The sequence below is a fragment of the Chamaea fasciata genome, unplaced genomic scaffold (assembly GCF_029207755.1).
Source record: "Chamaea fasciata isolate MVZ Bird 193981 ecotype frontalis unplaced genomic scaffold, bChaFas1.0.hap1 SCAF_1, whole genome shotgun sequence".
In the NCBI taxonomy this organism is placed as follows: Eukaryota; Metazoa; Chordata; class Aves; order Passeriformes; family Sylviidae; genus Chamaea; species Chamaea fasciata.
The window spans coordinates 109,695,205-109,714,879 of NW_027094086.1; the positions used below are offsets into that span (position 1 = coordinate 109,695,205).

General features: G+C 39.3%; 2 protein-coding genes across 3 annotated transcripts in view; one reads left to right on the forward strand and one right to left on the reverse strand.

The window, feature by feature from the left end:
- The first annotated feature begins 17 nt into the window (after positions 1–17).
- The window catches only part of ACAD11 (acyl-CoA dehydrogenase family member 11), a 29,115-nt gene continuing 9,457 nt past the window's right edge, over positions 18–19,675 (forward strand). The window contains exons 1-13 of the mRNA XM_066193314.1: positions 18–306; positions 2,113–2,212; positions 2,438–2,563; positions 3,945–4,106; positions 4,536–4,700; positions 6,395–6,542; positions 7,120–7,241; positions 7,668–7,774; positions 7,916–8,039; positions 9,709–9,786; positions 10,170–10,308; positions 10,421–10,528; positions 11,689–11,787. Coding sequence (XP_066049411.1) covers positions 170–306; positions 2,113–2,212; positions 2,438–2,563; positions 3,945–4,106; positions 4,536–4,700; positions 6,395–6,542; positions 7,120–7,241; positions 7,668–7,774; positions 7,916–8,039; positions 9,709–9,786; positions 10,170–10,308; positions 10,421–10,528; positions 11,689–11,787 — 1,615 coding nt within the window. The 5' untranslated portion in view covers positions 18–169. The remainder of the gene's footprint in view (positions 307–2,112; positions 2,213–2,437; positions 2,564–3,944; positions 4,107–4,535; positions 4,701–6,394; positions 6,543–7,119; positions 7,242–7,667; positions 7,775–7,915; positions 8,040–9,708; positions 9,787–10,169; positions 10,309–10,420; positions 10,529–11,688; positions 11,788–19,675) is intronic.
- Positions 13,703–18,669, reverse strand: ACKR4 (atypical chemokine receptor 4). 2 transcript variants are annotated; one of them, XM_066193346.1, is made up of 2 exons: positions 18,568–18,669; positions 13,703–15,691 (listed from the first exon to the last, which is right to left on the reverse strand). In XM_066193346.1, the coding sequence occupies exon 2, from the start codon at positions 15,670–15,672 to the stop codon at positions 14,611–14,613; it is 1,062 nt and encodes a 353-aa protein (XP_066049443.1). In that variant the 5' UTR covers positions 15,673–15,691; positions 18,568–18,669; the 3' UTR covers positions 13,703–14,610. The 2 variants fall into 2 exon arrangements, with proteins under 2 accessions (XP_066049443.1, XP_066049452.1); XM_066193355.1 differs by lacking the exon at positions 18,568–18,669 and adding an exon at positions 15,976–15,996.

Sequence of the window (19,675 nt, forward strand, 5' to 3'; positions counted from 1 at the left end):
TAGCCGGGGCCGCCTCCCCACACCCGGCAGCTGAGGGGCGGTGTCTGCCCCCGGGGAAACGTCGTGTTCCCGGAGAAGCCTCCGGGCCCGGCAGCCAGGGCGCTGCGAAGCGCTTTCCTTGGCGGACCCGGGTGACCCGGCCGGGGGGGGTCCGGCGCGGCCTCCGAGGATGGCGGCGGAGCCGGGCACTAGCGAGGTGCGGCCGAAGCACCGCTTCGACCAGGAGAGCCTGGAGCGGTACCTGAGCAGCCGCTTGCCCGGCTTCCCTCGGCAGCCTGCGGGCGCGCTGGCTGTCAGGCAGTACAGGTAACACAGGTGACACTGGTGACAGGTGACTGACACAGGTGGCGGGGCCGCCGCCGCTCCTCTGGCCCGGAGCGCCCGGCAGGGGAGAGCAGAGGAGCCGCTGGCTGCCGCCTGCCAGGGAAAGCGGTCAGAGGTAGAGCCCTTTGCCGTCGGGATGGCGGGCAGCAGCCATCGATGGGTTTTTAAGATGCATTCTGACTTAGTCCAATTAAAAGCACGTTTCAACTCGTCCTTTGAGCTGTTGAAGAAGGCAAAGTTTGCGGTGGCGGCCGAAGTGACCTTTGTCACAGTCAGTCTGTGGCTGGCTGTGGGCGGGCTCTGTGTTGCGTGGACTTGCCCCGTCCTCAGATTACACCCACGATTGTTTTACTGCCTGCACGTAAATCGCAATTGATATGCTCCATCTTTAGTTGCGCAGCAAATAGTATTGTTCAGAAGCACGTAAGTGGCTTAAGAAGTCAATGGTAAAAGCATTAGACTCCACCAGGTGAGCAAATGCCCGAGAACAGCATAAGGATGTGCCGGGATTCCCATTACTGCCCGGAGAGCATCATGCAGTGTGCCGGGGCGGTGCTACACCCGGGCTCCAAAGCCTCTGTTCCATAGAGCACTGAGTTCGTTTGCATTCAGCAAATCAGTGGTGTGGCTGCATGACTTCATGTCAGGAACTAACTGTTAGAAGTAAAGTTATTCTGAAAATAAGGATTAATTCCTTTATTGGCATGACCTTGACCAATTTATCTGCAACTATCACTAGGAAACAGTGAGCAAATTTTCATTGTCTTCTGATGTAAATATAAAACATTAATTCATTCAATCTGCCCTAATCTTCTTGTGTACTTCAGCTGAGAAGACTTTAGGAGGGGGTTAGGAGACTAGCTAATAGTAAAGTCTGCTAAAGTTTTAGTGTTTATGCTTTTACTTTGTCTTGTAATTACAGTTCACAGCCCCAGCTGGCCTAAATTTGTTTTGTTCCAGGCAGAGTATTTGTCAGTCAAACTTTTTAAACTATTATAAAATGCCCTAACTGCTTTGGGGAGAATGGAACTGTGATGGGAGGAATGTGGGCAAAAGTTCATTTGATTTGTATTTTCCAATAGTAATCTAATTGTTTATTGGTCTAGGTCAGAATACATCTTAAAAATTAACCAGAACAAGGAGAGAAAAGCATGCAGATTAACACAGAGGCTTGAGGAAAATAAGCATCAGTGGGTTTGATTGGAATATGATAGACAAGGTGTTATGAAGGGTTTAACTGCATTGTCCTTCTCTTTTGCACGTGTGTGATTGAAATGTCTAATTTTCTTTGTGACTCCAACATGCATTCTTTAAAATTTTACAGCTCCTATAAAAAATACACCACTACATCTCCCTAAGGCATAATCTTTGGACATGATAATCAGCTGGCAAACAGCGGGACTCGGTACTAGAATCATCAGTAATTTAATCATAGACTAGAATCATAGAGTGATTTGGACTGGAACAGACCTTAAACATCATCTAGTTCCAATCCCCTTGCCATGGGCAGGGACACCTTTCTCTAGACCAGTTTTTTCAGAGCCCCATCCAGCCTGGGCTTGAACACTTTCTGAGATGGGGCATCCACAGTTTCTCTGAGCAGCCTGTTGCAGTCCAGATTTGAAAAAACCCACAACAAAAAACAGCTCTGGAGAAAATGCTTTCCTCCATTCTGCCATTTTGTTGAGATCAAGTCACAATGCGGTTTTGCAAGTATCATTTCTGTTAGAAGTTTACAAATTTGTAATTATTTGAGTTTTTGAGTAATTATAATCTTTCTCTTTGCAGCTCGGGCCAGTCAAACCCAACCTTTTACCTTCAGAAGGGTGGGCAGGCTTTTGTGCTTAGGAAGAAGCCCCATGGTCCTCTTCTACCGAGAGCACACAAGGTAAGCAACATTCTTCACTGAGCTCCAAATACTTTGTTTCTCAGTTGACCAGGGTCTGTACATGATGGTCCAGCACACTGATGAATGTGTCCAGAAATACAGTGAGTTGCTGGATTATTTCCCATGTTCTGTGCTCTACATATGATTAAACATTCAAGAGGATTCACTGTGCTAATTTATGTTTGGGAAGTTTTAATCAAACCTAAATTTCTGTGTCTTCTCCAGGTGGATAGAGAATATCGTGTGCAGAAAGCCTTGTTTTCAGCTGGGTTTCCGGTGCCTGAGCCCCTTTTGTATTGCAGTGATGTTTCTGTCATTGGAACAGAGTTTTATGTAATGCAGCATGTGCAGGTTGGTCCTCCAGTGTGAGAGGTTCTTTTCTTCTTCCTACTACAAGTTGCTTTTAAATTGTCTAAAACCTTTCTGTTAGAGCCTTACCCAGCACAGTTTTGTGATATGAGCATAAATAATCTTCTGATATTTTAAAGAAATGCTAGCTACCAGTGATACTTACAGATTTCAGCTTCTCCAATGCTTATTTCACACTTTGTTGAAATTTTTAGCTCAGTGTTTAACCTCTTGTTCTTGTTTGAGCTCTTGGAAGGATGTCTTGAAATGAGGCAATATTGCTTCTGTGAGAAGCATACCCGAGTCAGAGGGGAAAAAAAGGTCTGTAAACTGAATCTTTGGATATCCTGGAGCCTGTTTAGTATTGATGATAGGAACTGACATACAATCACCTTTTCTTTAAAGCAAAGCAGGATTCCTGTTCAAACACTAGTTTCAGAAAGAACACAGCATATCTCTCTCTGTAGTCTACTAATCTGGGGGTGCTGTAGCTGAGTTGATACGCTTTTTGTTAGATTGTGGTGATTTTGACTGTGTCTTTTTTTTTTTTTTTTATCCTGTGGGAGAAGGAGTTGAATTCAGGCCTTTCCCTTTTCATTGCACACCATTCTATCATCAGGTTTACTGGGAAATTAGAAATGTAAGTTTGTGGGCCAGTTTCTGAAGATTAGGTTTACCTTCCTACAAAAACTGTAAATAAAGGGTAATAGAATGTAGGAGCTGTGAAAAATTTGAAACAGATTTCTTACATCAAAGATGGAGGATTTTACTGGTTTTGATTAGAAAAAAAGTGATTCCTTAATAAGAAACCTTGTTAGATTTCTAAGTATGTAAGTGTACAGTCTGTCCATTCTGTGATGCTCAGCACTACTCTCTTTTTAACAATTGTGAAAATGGAACAACAAGGCCATCTTCTAAATGTATTCACCTGCTTTTAAGGAGAAAAAAACAAGTGAATTTCCTTGGACTGTCTGAGTCTCTGTACCCACAACCCACCCATTCCCCTGCCTGCCCCTCCTTTCCCCTGGGATCTTCATTGGTAGTTTTTCTGAAATTTAGCTTTTAGAGATAATACAGTGACATTGTTTTTCCTGGTACTTTCAAGCGTGAGGATACCTGGACTGAGTGTTCTAATTCAGAATTTCATCTCCAGGTACAACATAGATATCTATACACGTTAGATACACCATATACTAATGATCTGGGTTTGCCATGAATCCCTTCTTTGTCCATGGGTGAGGAATAAAATAATTGAGGAAGGAATTTTTGATTGCATAGGGGTTGCTGGTTCACTCCATTTGTTTTTGGCTGTGGAATGTATGTCTTTACTTCTTTTCATCTGGTGTGTACATGCCACCAAATACCTGATTTGTGGTATTTCTAGGGTCGCATTTTCCGAGACATCTCTCTGCCTGAGGTGGGCCCAGCAGAGCGTTCCGCTCTGTATCTTGCAATGATGGAAACTCTGGCCCTCTTGCACTCCTTTAATTTACAGTCATTGGGTCTCCAAGGATATGGTAGAGGACCAGGGTACTGCAAAAGACAGGTACAGCTCTTAACATTCTCTTGTTTTGTCTGGTCTTTGACTGTTTATTTGATTTGCAAGCTAAACTGTTAGTTATTAATGATCATATTTTAGCTATTAACCTTTCACTAAGTTCAATTAATTGTGCACAATTTGAAGCCACTACTGCATTCAGATTGATTCTGTAATGCTGCACTTAGGGAATGATACGCATTTGCTTTGGAATAACACTAGATTTGGGCTATGTAAATAGGATTGAAATAGATGTGGTCTTCATTTCATTTTTTGATATCTCAGTTCATATTTGCAAATGCAGAGGTACTGGGTTTTACCGAATTTTCAAGCAACACAGTGATAGCCAAAGCCCAGAAGCCTGTGCTTCAAAATTCTATACTCTTGAAAAACTTGTGAATCAACTGAAAAATCTGTTGGAGTGTTCGTATTTTTTAGGTATCCACTTGGAAAAAACAGTATGATGCAGCTGCTCATACAGATATTCTTGCCATGAACAAGCTGGCTGAATGGTTAGCAAACAACTTGCCTCCTGATGATAATGAAGAAAGCCTGATTCATGGGGACTTCAGAATAGATAACATCATCTTCCACCCAACAGAGGTATTTGAAATGTATTTGTTCATTTACTAGGTTTTAGCCCTCCCTTTGTTTGTACTCCCATCATGTAATGGGACACTTATATGCGGGTTATTTTAGTGCATGAAACATCTTTGAAAGAAACGGAAAACTGAACTCTACTCTGTGTAAGGTGTTTAGTTACCTAATGCAGTCCTGGCTTTCATTGCAGGAGCTAGATAGAATGGATGGAATCACAGAATCATAGAATTGTTTTGATTGGAAGAGACATTAAAGATCATCTATTTCCAACTCCTTGGCTGTGGGCAGGGATGCCTTTTACTAGACCACATTGCTTAGGATCCCATCCAACCTGGCCTTGAGAGATACTCTGTTTATTCATTAGTTCAAGTCCCTACTGCGAAGTACAGGAACAAAGCATTTTATATGCATAGACCCTATTGGATTCAGTGCAGCTGAGGGCTCATTTCATTAAACTACATAAGCATCTGATCCAAAGCCTACTGACATCTGTTTTATGGCTTCAGTTAACAAGGGCTTTTGGAGCAGGAGCTGAATGTATGATACATGACACTAGTGGAAGCAGAGAAAAATCTGCCAAAGCTTTTTAGTTATGGAGCACATGTAGATCACAGAGACCCTGGAAGTTTCCCATTCATCTTTAGGGAAAACAAGATTATTTTTTTGTTTCTAATTTATGGAAATATATGTGTGCTGCCTGTCTATCAACACAGTTGCGTTTTCATTACTTTTTTCTGTGCTACTTGCTGTGTTGTGACCAGAAGACATGCCTGGAACTTGAGACCATGACTGCAATGCCTGCTTCATGAGAAAGATCCCAGAAATTCCTAGAGATTTTGTGCATGGATTAGTTGATAGATGTGATTTGTAGGCTTAAATATGCTAATCGTTTCCCTGAGCAGGGAATTTGACAGTCTTGGAAACTCTCCCAGCTCTTCCTGATGCAACTGAAGGAATTGACTGAGTTGCACATAGGTAATGTTAAGTTGTCTTTAGAAACCATTCCTGAATGTGCAGGACTGACCATGTAGGAAAGACTTTTCCACATATTTCAAGTAGCCATGGATCATGAAGAGGCTGAAGGGGTCATTCAGGTTGACAGGATAGCTGGATTATAAGAACAGAATGACACTGTGGGGAGTCTCAGGCCACCCAGCTGAAGACACCATTGCAAGGATGCTTGCAGCAGAAGCTCACTCTGAGCAGTGACTGACTTCCTGTTTAAAAAATTCAGTTTCCCGCGTAAGTGTTAATCTATGGACAATGTTGTGAAGATTTTCTGGTGCGTGGTCTGTCTGTGAATTTCTGTGCTAAAAGACTGTGCAACAGGACTGTGAAAGAAGCACAACAACTTTCAGTACTACTGTTCTTTTGGATATTTTAATTTAATCATCTTTTATACTAGGAGAGTTTGGAGATTTCTGCCAGGAAGAACATTACTCAAAAATATAGATTTAAATCAGATTTTCTTTGGAAAAATGCCTAGCTTTCTGTCCTTTAGTGAATGTTAATTTTCTGCAGATCTTTTAGATAGTGCCAAAAGGAGCTCTTTTTGTTGTAGATAGCTACAGTGTGTGTTTTTAATTTTAAACATGTAGTAACCAAATAAAACACTTGGATATTGAGTGGGCTGTGCATTTGTGGATGGAGAGAAAGTGTCTTCTAACGCTCACTTGAGGTTTTTATTTTTCTTTAAGGCTCGTGTTTTGGCAGTGTTGGACTGGGAACTTTCAACTACTGGTCATCCTCTAGCAGATTTTGCATATGCCACTCAATTCTACTTTTGGCCTACATCTGTTAAGGGCTTAGGTCAAGGCTCTGTCTTGGGTTTCAAAAACACCATAGGTATGAAATGGTAATCTTTTTCTTGAAACAAACCCTAGGCTTGATTTCTATTTGAAATGTTATAGGAATTAAATGGTAAATTCACAAGCCTATCATTTTGTATTTATAAAGAACTTTTCTTTTTTTTCTGTTGTTGTAGCAAAAGTGCTGATAGTGAGCCTTGGATAGTTCTGTTCTATCAGGCTTTGTCTTAGCTACAATAGGCTACTTCTGTAAAACCTTATTTTGAACCTTGCTAAGAGATAATGGAAGAAAAAAAGAAATTTAAATGTAAATATATAATTTATTTTTTTTTAAAACAAGCCTTTTCTCCCCCAGTTGAAATAATTTGCCTGAGTGGAGTGGAGACAAAGGGCAGCAGGAAATGTTATTATTATCTGAAATTCTGGCAATCCTACTTCCTTTGGTATCTCCATATCACAGTTATGTCATGAGAAATGATAAATCATGGTGTTTACTATGTAAAAGAAATACCTCATAAAGTTTAAAAAACCGTTCAAATGTTTGAAGAATAAGGTAGAAAAAAATCATAGAAAATGCTGAGTATTCTAAACAAATTTTTTTTTTTTTTTGGTAGAAACTCCTTCCTTTGAAGAACTGGTTTCCACTTACTGCCGCTGCCGGCGTATTTCCACTACTTTATCCAACTTGAACTTTTTTCTTGCTTTGTCCTATTTTAAATTGGCAGCAATAGCCCAGGTAATACCCTCACACTTGCTGAAATGTCACATATGTTTGTGTGTTTGTGGGTAGTTCATTTAGTCATGGGTAATAACCTTATGTCTATGTTATTGTCAGTTGGCTTGAAGGACAGTCTGGGCTCGTTTGCCATATCACATGCGGACATTTGTCTTTTCTTTTTTTATTTTTTACTTTTCCACAACTACTTTTTTTGATTTTCCTTTCATTTGGTTTAGCTGGGATATGGTTTTAACTCTTGTTAAGCAAGCATCTTCATTGTATCAGAAATGTACCAAAACCAATATTAGCATATCCCAGTAAGATTTTTCCTTTAAAGACTATGTGCATTTAAGTGTTAGTTTTCTATTTGAAGAAATCACCAGTGTGTTAAAGAAAAAAATTTAGGTGCATAATTATACATATATGGCTTTCTTTTGGTTTTAGGGTGTATATGCCAGGTATCTCATTGGAAATGCATCTGCAGAGAATAGTCATGAATTTGCTAAGGTTGTGAAGCCTTTGGCAGAAAGAGGATTAGAGCTCTCAAAAAGGTAAGAGTGGTCTAAACTATTGGTCAAAGGCAAGGCAAAGCTTTTCCAACGTCTTCATTTATTTGAATGCTTGTGTAAGGCAGCTTATGTTATTATGAGGGGAAATCTGGTCTTGTTACTGCATTGAATATTCTTCCCTAGATCATCCTTCAGCAGCACACAGCACAGTATTTCCGGAGAGCTCTTCCATCAAAGTAGGAAAGGCCAAGAAATTTTGCTGAAGGTTAAGCAGTTCATGAAGCAGCACATTTATCCAGCTGAGAAGGTAAAAGCTTTTCATTAACCTGTTTATAAAGGAACATTTTCTGACTAGACTTTATAAAAATGTAAAAATACGTCTAGAAGTCATGTCTTCCTGGTTTTTTTTTTCCCCCAAAACAGCCTTATTTTCATGCATTATTGACTGTGGTATTACAAAATATTAGCAGAAATCATTATAGACTGCATTTTTTTTTTTCAGGATTAAAGTGTTGTATGCATTGTTAATGAAAGCGTTATTTTTTAAACTTCTGAAGTGTAAAAACTTCTTTTTTTAGAAAGAGTTTTTTTTTTAAAGGAAGTTGCCAAAATACTTGTTTGACTAACAACAACCTAGAACTCTTATTAGATACTGAACCAAAAGACACCACTTAAAAATAGAAACTGCTTATTTTAACTATATGAAGCTGAATGTTTCTTTTTCTTGCTTTTAGGCTGTGACAAATAATGTATCAGAGTAGCCTAATTCCTGAATAAATCTAATACTAATGAAGGTTTGAAATCAGATAATGAAATATACACAAAGTCCATAGTTAGTGGAAGGGAAATATAGATGAAGTAGTTTACTTCTTATCCTAGGAAGGTTAGGAATCTCCTCTTAGAAAGTTGGTTCAGCTTCTAGCCTTGTGGAAGTACAGATGACTTTTGTTGCAGAATTTGTTTTTATGGCTTTCTGAATATTTTTTTTCCAAGTCAGGCAAAAAGGCAGAAAACATCTTAATCTAAAAGATTTATGTATACATCTCTCTATCACAAGGAGGGGTCAAAGGCAGTAACTCTTGATATGCAAAGTTTCTTTAAAAGTATGTATGTGACTAAGTTTGGATTGTAGTTTTGGATTGTCCAAGAAAGCCTTGCAATAATTAAAGTATTTGCTTTAAAAAGCAAGTGAACCACAAATAGTGGTTTTTCAGATGAGTCCTGTTGTGCTTGGAAGTTATTTCTGGTCACAGAGATTGTGAATCAGGACTTGTAAATTCTACAATTCTTGGCCATTTGTCTGTACTGTGTCATTTTCAGAATTGGACACTCCTTTTATTCTTTTTTTAACTAGGTCTGGGCTATGTTTGAAGTTCTGTGCCTCACTAAAACATGCTTGTGAAAATACTAAGATTACTGAATGTAGAGGTTCACTTAAAACTAATGACTGCTGCTTGGAATGACTGCTTATATTATCGGTTAAGGAATTATTTTGACAGGAAGAGAAAATATACTTTTTGTGGTTTGTTGGGTTGTTTGGTTTTTTTTTTTTCTCACAGTTAACAAAAGATTTGGTGAATTATCTGTCTGAATCTTAAGTGTCAGTACATCAGGCTTTTATTTGTTGTTTTACTTCTGCGTTAGTGCCTCTTGTGTGTACTGTTGGTAACAGGTAATTTTATCTCCAAAAAATACTGACCTCCTAGTGCCATCATCACATACTTTAAACCGTCCTAAATAGTAGTTAAGGTACTGATTGGGGTCATCTGATATTTAAAGTCTTGCAAAATGAATAGATTGCAGTTGAACTTTCAATTATATATTAATTTTACAATGCAACCAACTATATAATGTAAACCTGTGTTGAATATTTTTTACTTGGTTCCTTGGGTCATAGATCTGGAAGAGATGTATTATTATTTGTGTGTTACATGTGTTCTTAATTTGAACAGCATCTTTTATATTGTTTCTCTAAGGAAATGGTAAAATATTATACTGAGCCGAGAAATATTGAGGACAGATGGAAGAAACCACCACTGCTGGAGAGACTGAAGGTATGGGATAACAAATATTTTTAGCACTCTAGCAGTAAAGGAGCATAGACACAGGGCATAAGAGTGATTTGTGTATCCTGCTGGAGAAGTTACTCTACATGAAAGGAAACAATGTGAAGAACAGTGAAAAGAAAGGAAGAGCTAAGTATGGAAAAAGTGAGAACAAAAATAAGAGAGAGGAAAACCAAAATGAGGTCTGAGAGGGTTATATCTAAACTTTAAGTCAAAGACTGAATCTATGATTTCAGAATAGAAAGAAGCATCAGATATATTGGACAGTAGGGTAAACGGGAGCAAAGAAAACGTGTTGCAAGCCAGAATTTAATTAATTTTTTTTTTTTAAGACTTATTGCTGATATTTTTACTCTTGATTTTTATGATAGGAATTGGCCAAAGCAGAAGGTCTGTGGAACCTTTTCCTCCCAGATGTCAGTGGTCTCAGCCAGCTTGACTATGCCCTAATAGCTGAGGAGACAGGGAGATGCTTTTTTGCTCCTGAGGTTTTCAACTGCCATGCACCAGGTTAGCAACCCTGCCCCAAAATTACAGCACTGGGAGCATTAAAAATCTGGGGATCTTACACCTCACAGGCTGTGTGTCTCGAGCAGAAAGCATGACTGCTGGTTTCTTACAGACACGGGAAATATGGAGGTCCTCCACATGTATGGCACTGAAGAGCAAAAGAAAGAGTGGCTGGAGCCTCTCCTGGAAGGGAAGATTAGTTCTTGCTTCTGCATGACAGGTAAATTTTTTTTCCAGAAGACAGTTTGAACCAGTTGGTTGAAACTTCACATGGTGTATGTGTGGAAAAGTAAGAAAATGCAAGTTCTGTGTTACAGTGGACATTTCTGTACTAATTCAGTATCAGCAAATGTGTTTGACACCTCATAGATGATTTCATATTCAATGCAAACTGGAGCAGCCTTGCTGCCTTTCATGATAGCTGCCAATTTTCATGATTACCATAATTAGTATTTCCTTTCTATATTTTTTTAGTTTAATTTTTGTACTAGTGGAATACAATTTATAATACCAAACATGTTTACAATAGAGCTTGCCCTTCCTTTTAGTGTGCTGTGGAGTTCTCTAGACATGCACAACTGGGTTCAAGTATTATTATTGTGATTAAAGTTGTCTGGTTTTGCAGTGTCATAGATTTTTAAGATATAACCCAGAAATTACTTGCTTTATGTCCATAGCTCAGAACTGTATTTAGTTTTGCTCCTGAAAGCTTGTGGCATTCAGCATCTCTGGAAAGTCTGGCTCTTGCTCTAGGGAGGCAGCTTTTGGAACACGGGATGTCAAAATCTTGATCCTCCTATGTCAGAGGGAATTGAGAGAACTCGGCCTTGCAGACACTTACTTTGCAAATTCCATTTCATTGTGTTTCCCAAGAGGAAATGGATACTTTTGTTTTAAAGTAGATGGCCTGTAAAAAGAGGTAATGGTCAAAGGAGAGAGGAAGAATCTTTCCTTTTCCAAAAAATTATTGATGTCGTTTTGCTGACAACTTCATGTAGTCTATTTCATATACAACCGCAAAATTATTTTCAATCTCAATTTTCACTTGAGAAGAACCCAGGAGGAGAAAACAGGCTGAGGAGAAATATGCCTGTTACCTGTAAGTACAATGGAAGGATAAAGAATTTAAAAACACAGGGAAGAAGGCTGATTGCAAAGGGTGGTCCAACTCCAAGAACAAGTACATTTAAACTGTCTATGAATAACAGATGGTTGGAAAACAGGCAGTCTTTTAACCACCAGCAGTGAGGTTCTTCAAAGGATTTTACTACTGGTAGCAAAACAGTGTACTTTTAATATAGTATATCTAGAGCCCTATATTTGTGGAGGTTGTATTACCTTTATATTTAATCTGGTGGGGTTTTTTTCCCTTTAACACAGAACCTGATGTGGCTTCAAGTGATGCCACCAATATGCAGTGCACCATTGAGCGAGATGGGAACAGCTACGTGATCAATGGCAAGAAGTGGTGGAGCAGTGGTAAGTGTGGAAACCTAAATAACAATGGCTAAGGCTAGAATTTTTTTCAGGAACTATTAAAACAAAAGTATTTGTGCTCAATTTCTGAGACAAAAATTTGTCTCTCTTGAGTAAAGGCAATAGAATGTAACACAACTGAAGGAGCTGAATTGAGTTTTTGTTCTATGAACCAAAGTCCAAGATTCAAATCCAGTTTGGAGATTTGGGCCCTTTTTGGAACCTGTGAATTTTGCTCACAGAGTGATTGCTGCTATTGTCTTTAAACATTACCTCTTCCTATCAGTTAACTTACACATTTATGGCTTTGTTTTCACAAAGCTGTCTTTGGCAGCTTGGGTGAGAGGATTGAAGAGTACTGTGTAGCTACAGTAAAATGTGCATGATTTTAAAGTAGCCTGTGATGCTGTTGGACTGACTATTACAGGAGGTTTTCTTATGTTGTAATTCCCAGTAAAATCAATGCATTATACTGTAAGTGACAATTGTCCCTAAATTGTAGTTCTGGTACTTTTTTGCCCAAACATGTGACAGCAACTTGAAAGTCATTGTTCCCTGAGAGTTTGGAATCCAACTAAATAAACTGAGTTGTTAAACTTGAATGTTTGATTTACGTACAAGATTGTGGCAGCTACCTCCTGATACATGCTTGTGCAATACCTGGAGTCACCAGAAGATAGATCTCTCTCTCTCTCTCTGTTCTACTCCTGTAAAACTGGCAGCAAAAAGAGGCATGGAATCTTCTCTCCTGACCCAAGAGTGTTGCTTAACTGCTGGCTACTTAGCCTTTGCTCTGAGTCAGTGTCTCCCTGCTGTGAGTTGCAGTCCCTGAGGAAGTAATGAGAATGTCTTATGGGATCACACAGACAAAATAATATTCATAAAATTAGTTATGTGAGTTATAAAAAGGGGAGTAAATGTAAGACAGTTAGCATGATTTGATTTTTCTTATTTCTAATAATTAAAATTAGGGCAATCAGATTTGCATAAAGACAGATGCATAAAAGGCACTGCAATTCCAAGAAGTTTGAGGAATGTGTTTGTTTGGCTCTGTATTAGTCTCTCTTTCTGCCTGGCTGGGAAGATGGGTTTTTTTGTTTGTTTTGGTTAATTTTTGAACTTTTGGGACATTAAAACCTCAGGTGTGTGGGAATTCCAGAAGCCTGACAGCCTGGTCAGAATGTCACTCTGTATTTGTAAAGACAAGTCATAAATCACACATGCAAGGAGTCAGTTACTTCATTGAGGAAGTGGGGTTTCTTATTATGCTCTGCATGTGTACAGTAAATCCAGTATGGGTTAAATATGTCAGATTTATGGTGTATGTGTAGAAAACTGGTCAAGATTTCTGACTTATCTGTTCATGCCCTAGTATTTCTCAAAGCACTGGGCAGACATTCTGTGATCTTTTGTCATCTAAACAGGGAGAAGAAGCTCATGTCTTGTTTATGCTACTGTTGTTTGTCTGTCATTTTAGAGCTTTTTGTTCCAGTCCATAATTGTGTAACTAGGAGCAGTGTCTAAGAATGAGAGATTCTTCTTGGCTTTCCTAGTCGGTAGATGGGACATTTTGTCAGAGCCCACAGGATGCTTGAAGACAAGGACAGTATGCTGTAACAGCACTTCTTCATTTTGAAAGCTAAGCTAATATGCCATTATGTTTGAAATGCTTCCAGTGATTCATGGAAAACTGCTGTTTTCCTGGAATCCCTGCCAACACTGTGGCAGAAGACAGCTTTGGTACCTCTCTGTATAGAAACTGTAAATCCACGAGCTCCGTATGGAATGGGACCCTCTCTCTTTTGTCAAGCAGAGCCTCTCCCATTTGCTGGTTGGTAAATGCCTATGATGAGAGGTGTCAGTACCTACTAAAACAAAACAGAAATGAAGATAAGAAAAAACAAAAGCCAGTGCACTTTCTATTCTTCGATTTTATTGTATCTCCGTGTATTTTAGCAGATACAGTTATTGCAGTGCTTAATTAATTTTAAAAATTCTGAATAGAAAATCCAGGCCTTGCATCTGAAGATTAACTGAACTTTTTATTATATTTACAAAAATCTAGAATGTGCCACCCTTAGAACGCCGGTCGTGTTGAAGTTTAGGGAGAGCAGAAAAGAAGAGATGAAACGTCATTTTTTCTGTAGTTATAGAAAAGGAGTTTCTGGGGTGTTTTTGTGGAGGATGTTGTTGCTGCTATATATTTGTAGGAACACATAGAGAATGGCTTTTTCCCCTCTTTCTCGTCTCATTCCTCAGCCATAAGCTTATACTTCATTTCAGTCTGCAAGGATATCTATGGAATGATAGTTGAGTTGAGAAATGGAACTGAACTGTTAGGTAAATGCTCTAAAGTTTTACAAAATAGTTGCAGAAACACAAGATTATTAACTTCTGGTGCAAAGGTTCCCGTTGTTTGAATCCTGATAGGTTTTTTTCTCTGTTTTAATTACATGCTTAGATGTGTACAGGTTGTTCATTACACAGTTACTTAATTGCCTAATACTGTGACACTTCAAAGTTTAAATCTTGGAGGTGTTTTTAGGTGTTTGGGTTTTGTTGTGGTGAGGTGGTTTTTTTTTTTTTTTTTTAATTCTTTGATCTTGTTGTTCAGTAAGTATCTTGCGTTGTTTCTAGGGGTCTCAGTATTCAGTTCTTGCTTGATTCCAATAAACACATTCCACTTTGAAGTGCTCTGTAGTGTCTTGGCATGTTCAGAAATTCATTGAGAAGTTGACTTGCAGAGAAACAGCTGCAGAAACAATACCCCCTGGAATTAGTAAACAGTTCCCTGGGTTATGTAAGATGATGGAAGCAATGGAGGGCCTATATAGTGAAACTGATTGTTTCTTCAGTAGGGTCTTCATAATTCATAGAAATTTCTTCAGGTCTTCCATTCTGCTGTTGTCTCCTCCAGTACCCATAATTTTTTGCGATTTTCATGATGTGCATTTTGAAAGAGGCGCCCAGGAAGGTGTAGAGGAGAGGGTTGAGGCAGGTGTGGAACAAAGCAATGCCCTTGGTGACCTGGAGCGCCACGTCCATGGTTTTACTGGTGTCACAGTCCGTTACCAACATGTAGATGATGTCTATGGCTCGCCACAGCTTCACGATGTTGTAGGGTAGCTGGGTGACGATGAAAGCAGCCACTACTGCCAGCAGAACCATGAAAGGCCTGGACTTCTTAACATTTGCAGACCTAAAGATTGCCCGAGCAGTAGCAGAATAACAGATCAGCATTACTAGGAAAGGAAGCAGAAATTCCAGGATAATTTCCAGGATTTGAATGGTTGATTTTAAGAGTGTTTCCATGTTCGTTGGAAATATGGGAAGGCATTCATTCCTCTCATTGTGTTTTTTGACTTGATTAAATATCAGCTCAGGGATACTGAGGAAAATGGCAGCCAGCCAGACACAGATGCAGGTGACACTGCAGTGTTTGCCCACTCTTCTGTGGCCCTGGGATTCAGAAGTGGCCCTGTATCTATCCATGCTGATACAGGCCAGGAACAGCATGCTGGAGCTGAAATTCATGGTGTACAGGGAAGAAGTGAGCTTGCACATCGGGTTTCCAAGTTCCCATCCCTGCACTGCATTTGCAGCCCAAAAAGGGAGAGTGAAGAGCAGGAGCAGATCAGCAATGGCGAGGTGCATGATGTACACGTCCGTCTTGGTCTTGGGTTTCTTGCAGTAGGCATAAATTGCAACCACTAATGAGTTTCCAGCCACTCCAACCGTGAAAGCCAGTGCATAGAATACTGGGAGGAATAATTTTGTGAAATTTCTCACATCACTTTTTTCACAGAGAAGCTCATAGGTAGTGTAATCTATAAGAGGGTTGAGATCATCCTCCTCATCCTCAGTCCAATAATCTGTTGAGTTATTCATATCTCAGACCGTGGCAAAGCTACAAGACACAAAAAAGTGGGGAGAAGGGAACACCAAAGAAATAATATTGGGTGTAAGTTCTAAATTTTCTGTTGAAACCTAAAACCCTTCTTCAGGGCTGCTAATACATTTCAAATTTAACGAACTTGGATATTCAGAATACATTTGTGAATAATCAGAGTGAAGCTAGACAGTAACAGAGACAGAGCAGACCATTTCAAGTTCTCATGTGAAACAGGGTAACTGACTACATCTGTGTGGGCAATACATGTGAAATGGATTCAATTGAAATGCTTTCCTTACCCTTGGCATTTGAGATTGTAAAATGCTCAGAGTGCCCCTCACTGATTTCTCCATTTGAATCGAGGAGCCATCATTGCTTTAACTCCTCCAACTGTGTTATGTTTGACAATATTCCATTGCACATAACTGTGTCTGTACCTTTATAGGGTTGGCATTCCACCTTCCCCTCTCCAGCCTCTGCAAAGCAAAGGAATACCAGCTGAAGGCTGTAAATGCTGTTACAATCAGGTTTATAAAGAATATGAGCAGATTACAGCTGATGCAAGCAGCTGCCTGCTGTTATAAACATTCAGTGCCTGCTGTCATAAATTTTGACAAATTTTGGATATGAGTATAGTACAAGGAAAGTGGTTATGTTTGTTTCTCAGGCACACTGTATATGCCCATTACAAAAAGCACAGCAGGGGGTTCAGTTGCTGAACAGCAGCAGAACGAGCCTAATTTAGTCTCCATCCCACAGCTAGCCATGCCCATGTGGAATTTCTTACAGAAGAAGGAGATTCCTGTGGGTATACTGCATCTTACAGCTGGAGGTTTCTCAGGGTGTTACAACAGAAAGGAATTTTGTGACATATAAACTGCCCACAAGTACCCAAACAGCTCAGAAACTCTGCTGGTTTTTCCAGTACAATCTCATGACAGATTTACTCCGTAAACACTGAGGCTGGCTTCTCACTGCCAGCTTAAGGTTGAAGTGTAAGTATTCATATCTTCAGATTGTGTCTTAATCAAATTTGTGTCCTGCATTATTTTCTTCTTTTCCTGTAACCGTATTCATTGACTTATGTGCTGAACTCTGTCTGTTGTAAAATACAGTAGTGCAGTACCCTGTTTTCTTGAAATAAATGGGATTAAGATTTGTTAGCAGCAGTAGCAAAAATCAGCTGAGAATGAAAAACATATCCCCCTTTTGTCATCATATGCAGTGTTCAGAATTTGAGGTCAATCTTGCTAAAAGCAGATTATCTGATATTCTGCCCCAGAGCTACAGTTTGGCTTTTTCAAGCCTGAAAGGAAAATGCAAATACCATTTCTGTTTCTTAGGAAGTTGTTTAAATGGAGGGTTGCCAAGTGTCTCTTAAAGTTTTTTTAATATATCTGTCTACTAGGAAAAAAATAAGTTCCTAATTGATCTCATAATAAGGGATGCAGACCAATTAAATAGAGAGAAATGAATAATTTTGATTTTTGTTTGATTTTTTTTTCCAGTGATTCTCCTAGCCAAATTTTTTTAAAGTGTATTAGTTTGAAATCAACTATCTAGTTTGGCTCCGTCTTTCATGACTGTGTTGTATTATTCTGTTGAAATTTCAAAACACTCCCCATCAAACTTTAAAAAATGATTACTCCTATTTTAAGTCTTGCAATTTGTTCTTTATTGTTCCCTTTATGAGATGTGCAGAATGGAAAAGCACAGTCACTACATATTACTTTGGCAAAGGGATGTCTGTTCTATGCCTAACAAGTTGTGTTAGCAGGATTCTCCAGAAGCAGTAATCTTGTGCAGCTTTATAGTACCTTGAGGAGAGACTTAGTTATCAGCAGCAAAAGAACATTTTTTTATTAAATTTTTTTTAGTAGAAGAGAAACTGCAGCATGAAGAGTTTAATCCACTTAGCTGAGAGTTGAGGAAAATTAGAAGTTAAACAAAAAGATTTGGTTGTGGTCTTAAAACACTTAATGCAGAACCCATCAAGGAACATTTAATCAAATTGGGTCACTGGCAGATTTACTTGAAAGCAAACCAGTCAACATTTCAGGGCAAGCTTTAAAAGCCTGTGTATGACAAAGCAGTTTGGCCCTGACACTCTGCTCCGCTGCCTGATAAGCTTTTGCCTGCCCTGAGTTCCTGTCGGAAACAAAGATACCTAAAAGGCAACTGTTACCATTTCTCCCTTAAAAGCACAATTATCTTTTGGCTGCCATTCCTGTTTTCGTTTGTCTCTCCTGGTAGTGCTGTTTCTCAGGCACAGGTGCCCATTGCAAACAGCCAAGTAGTCCCGTGGGAGTCAGGCACTGAAGAGAGGTGGAAAAGCTTAGTTTAATCTCCATCCCACACTGCGAGCCATGCCCACATGGGATTTCTTACAGAAGCAGATTGCTGTGGGCACACTGCATCTTACAGCTGGAGGCTTCTCAGGATGTTATGACAGAAAGGAATTTTATCACATATGAGCTGCCCACAAGTACCCAAACAGCTCAGAAACTCTGCTGGTTTTTCAGAGTGTTTTCTAGGAGGCATACTAATAAATATATTAAATCTGCAACTGCATGTTTTCTTGCAGAAATTATTTCAGCTTTCCAATCAGATAGAAATTCAGTGTTTCTGTGTGTTTAAACTTGATGTGGGATTGTATGAATGATGGTGAATTAAGTCAATATCCCTAGTTTAAACAGACAGATTTTTTTTTTCCTCTGATAAAATAAGCAGTATTCTGTCCTGCTACTGAACAAATCTGATTTTGATACCAGAAAGGAGAAGTGCCTTAGTGAAATGATCTCTCTCTGCAAAGCCAACTTAACTAAGAGTAAATGTATGCAAAGAAGATATCATGCAATATACAGAGTGGTAAGGATTAAAACAAAACTAACCTTTTGTCAGCAGATGAGTAGCAGGTACTGCAATTGAGATGTGCCTCAGTGAAGTGATCTGAATTGCTCTGACACACTGCATTTTGTCTTCAAACACCACACCCTCATGTGGAAATGCGTCGCACTTTCATTTTGACTTGACAGTTTAAAAAAACTTTTAAAAAATGTGCTTTCCTGGAGACTCCTCTTTTGTTGAATGTGTACACTACCTACATTCCTCCCTGTTCCAGCCAGACTGTGATTGCTCTTTGGAAGGTCAGGACACTTTCTGCTTCCCTTTGTGGTTTTATTCCTGGAAGGCCAAATGTTTTATACATCATCAAAAGGCTTTTATCAAGCAACACATTTATGAGGTGAAAAGGATAGAAAGGAGGTCCATCTGGCTGAGTTACTGCTCCAGACACCACAGGGAGTCACTCCATTCTTTCCTCAGGGCGCTACTGTGCTTTTGATAGCTGACTGTATAAGGTTTTAAGGGATCCTTACAGCCCCTCCTTATATAACTTTTTAGGGGATACAATAGAAAGATAAGTTGCTTTTTTTGCAGAGTACTTGCAACAGTGGGGAAAGGGGTTCTTTCAATGTGTGAAACCAGAAAGATGATAAGAAAAGTATGTGAAGGCAAGTGGCAAATTGTCAACCAGAGTACAACCAGATAGTCCTGCAGCCTGGGGTAGACTTCTCAGGGGCTTGAATGTTGCCAGTCAGTCTCACAGTCAAATGAGTGAATTATCCTATCTGAATTATCCTGGATTGGATAGCAATCTAATGAGCTTCAGTAAATGCAATATTGAAGCCCAGCAACAGAGAGAGATATTGAGCAGACCAGAGGTCAGATTTTGGGGGGTTTTGTCATTCTGCTCCTCCTACCACGACTGGATTAACCTTCTGTCTGTGCTTCAATTACTTTGAAATATGTGAAACAAAAGATTCTTAAAAATGGGCAGCTAAGAATGTAATGGGCAGATGTTTTCCACATGCTATGTTTTGTTTCAGAATGGCAAAGTAAAATGGGCTGGAGAGGAATTGCACTCTAGAGGAAGAGTGCCAAAATATTTGTGCATATTTTTGCTATGCTTTCATCTTGAGTTATCACAGTACTTCAGTG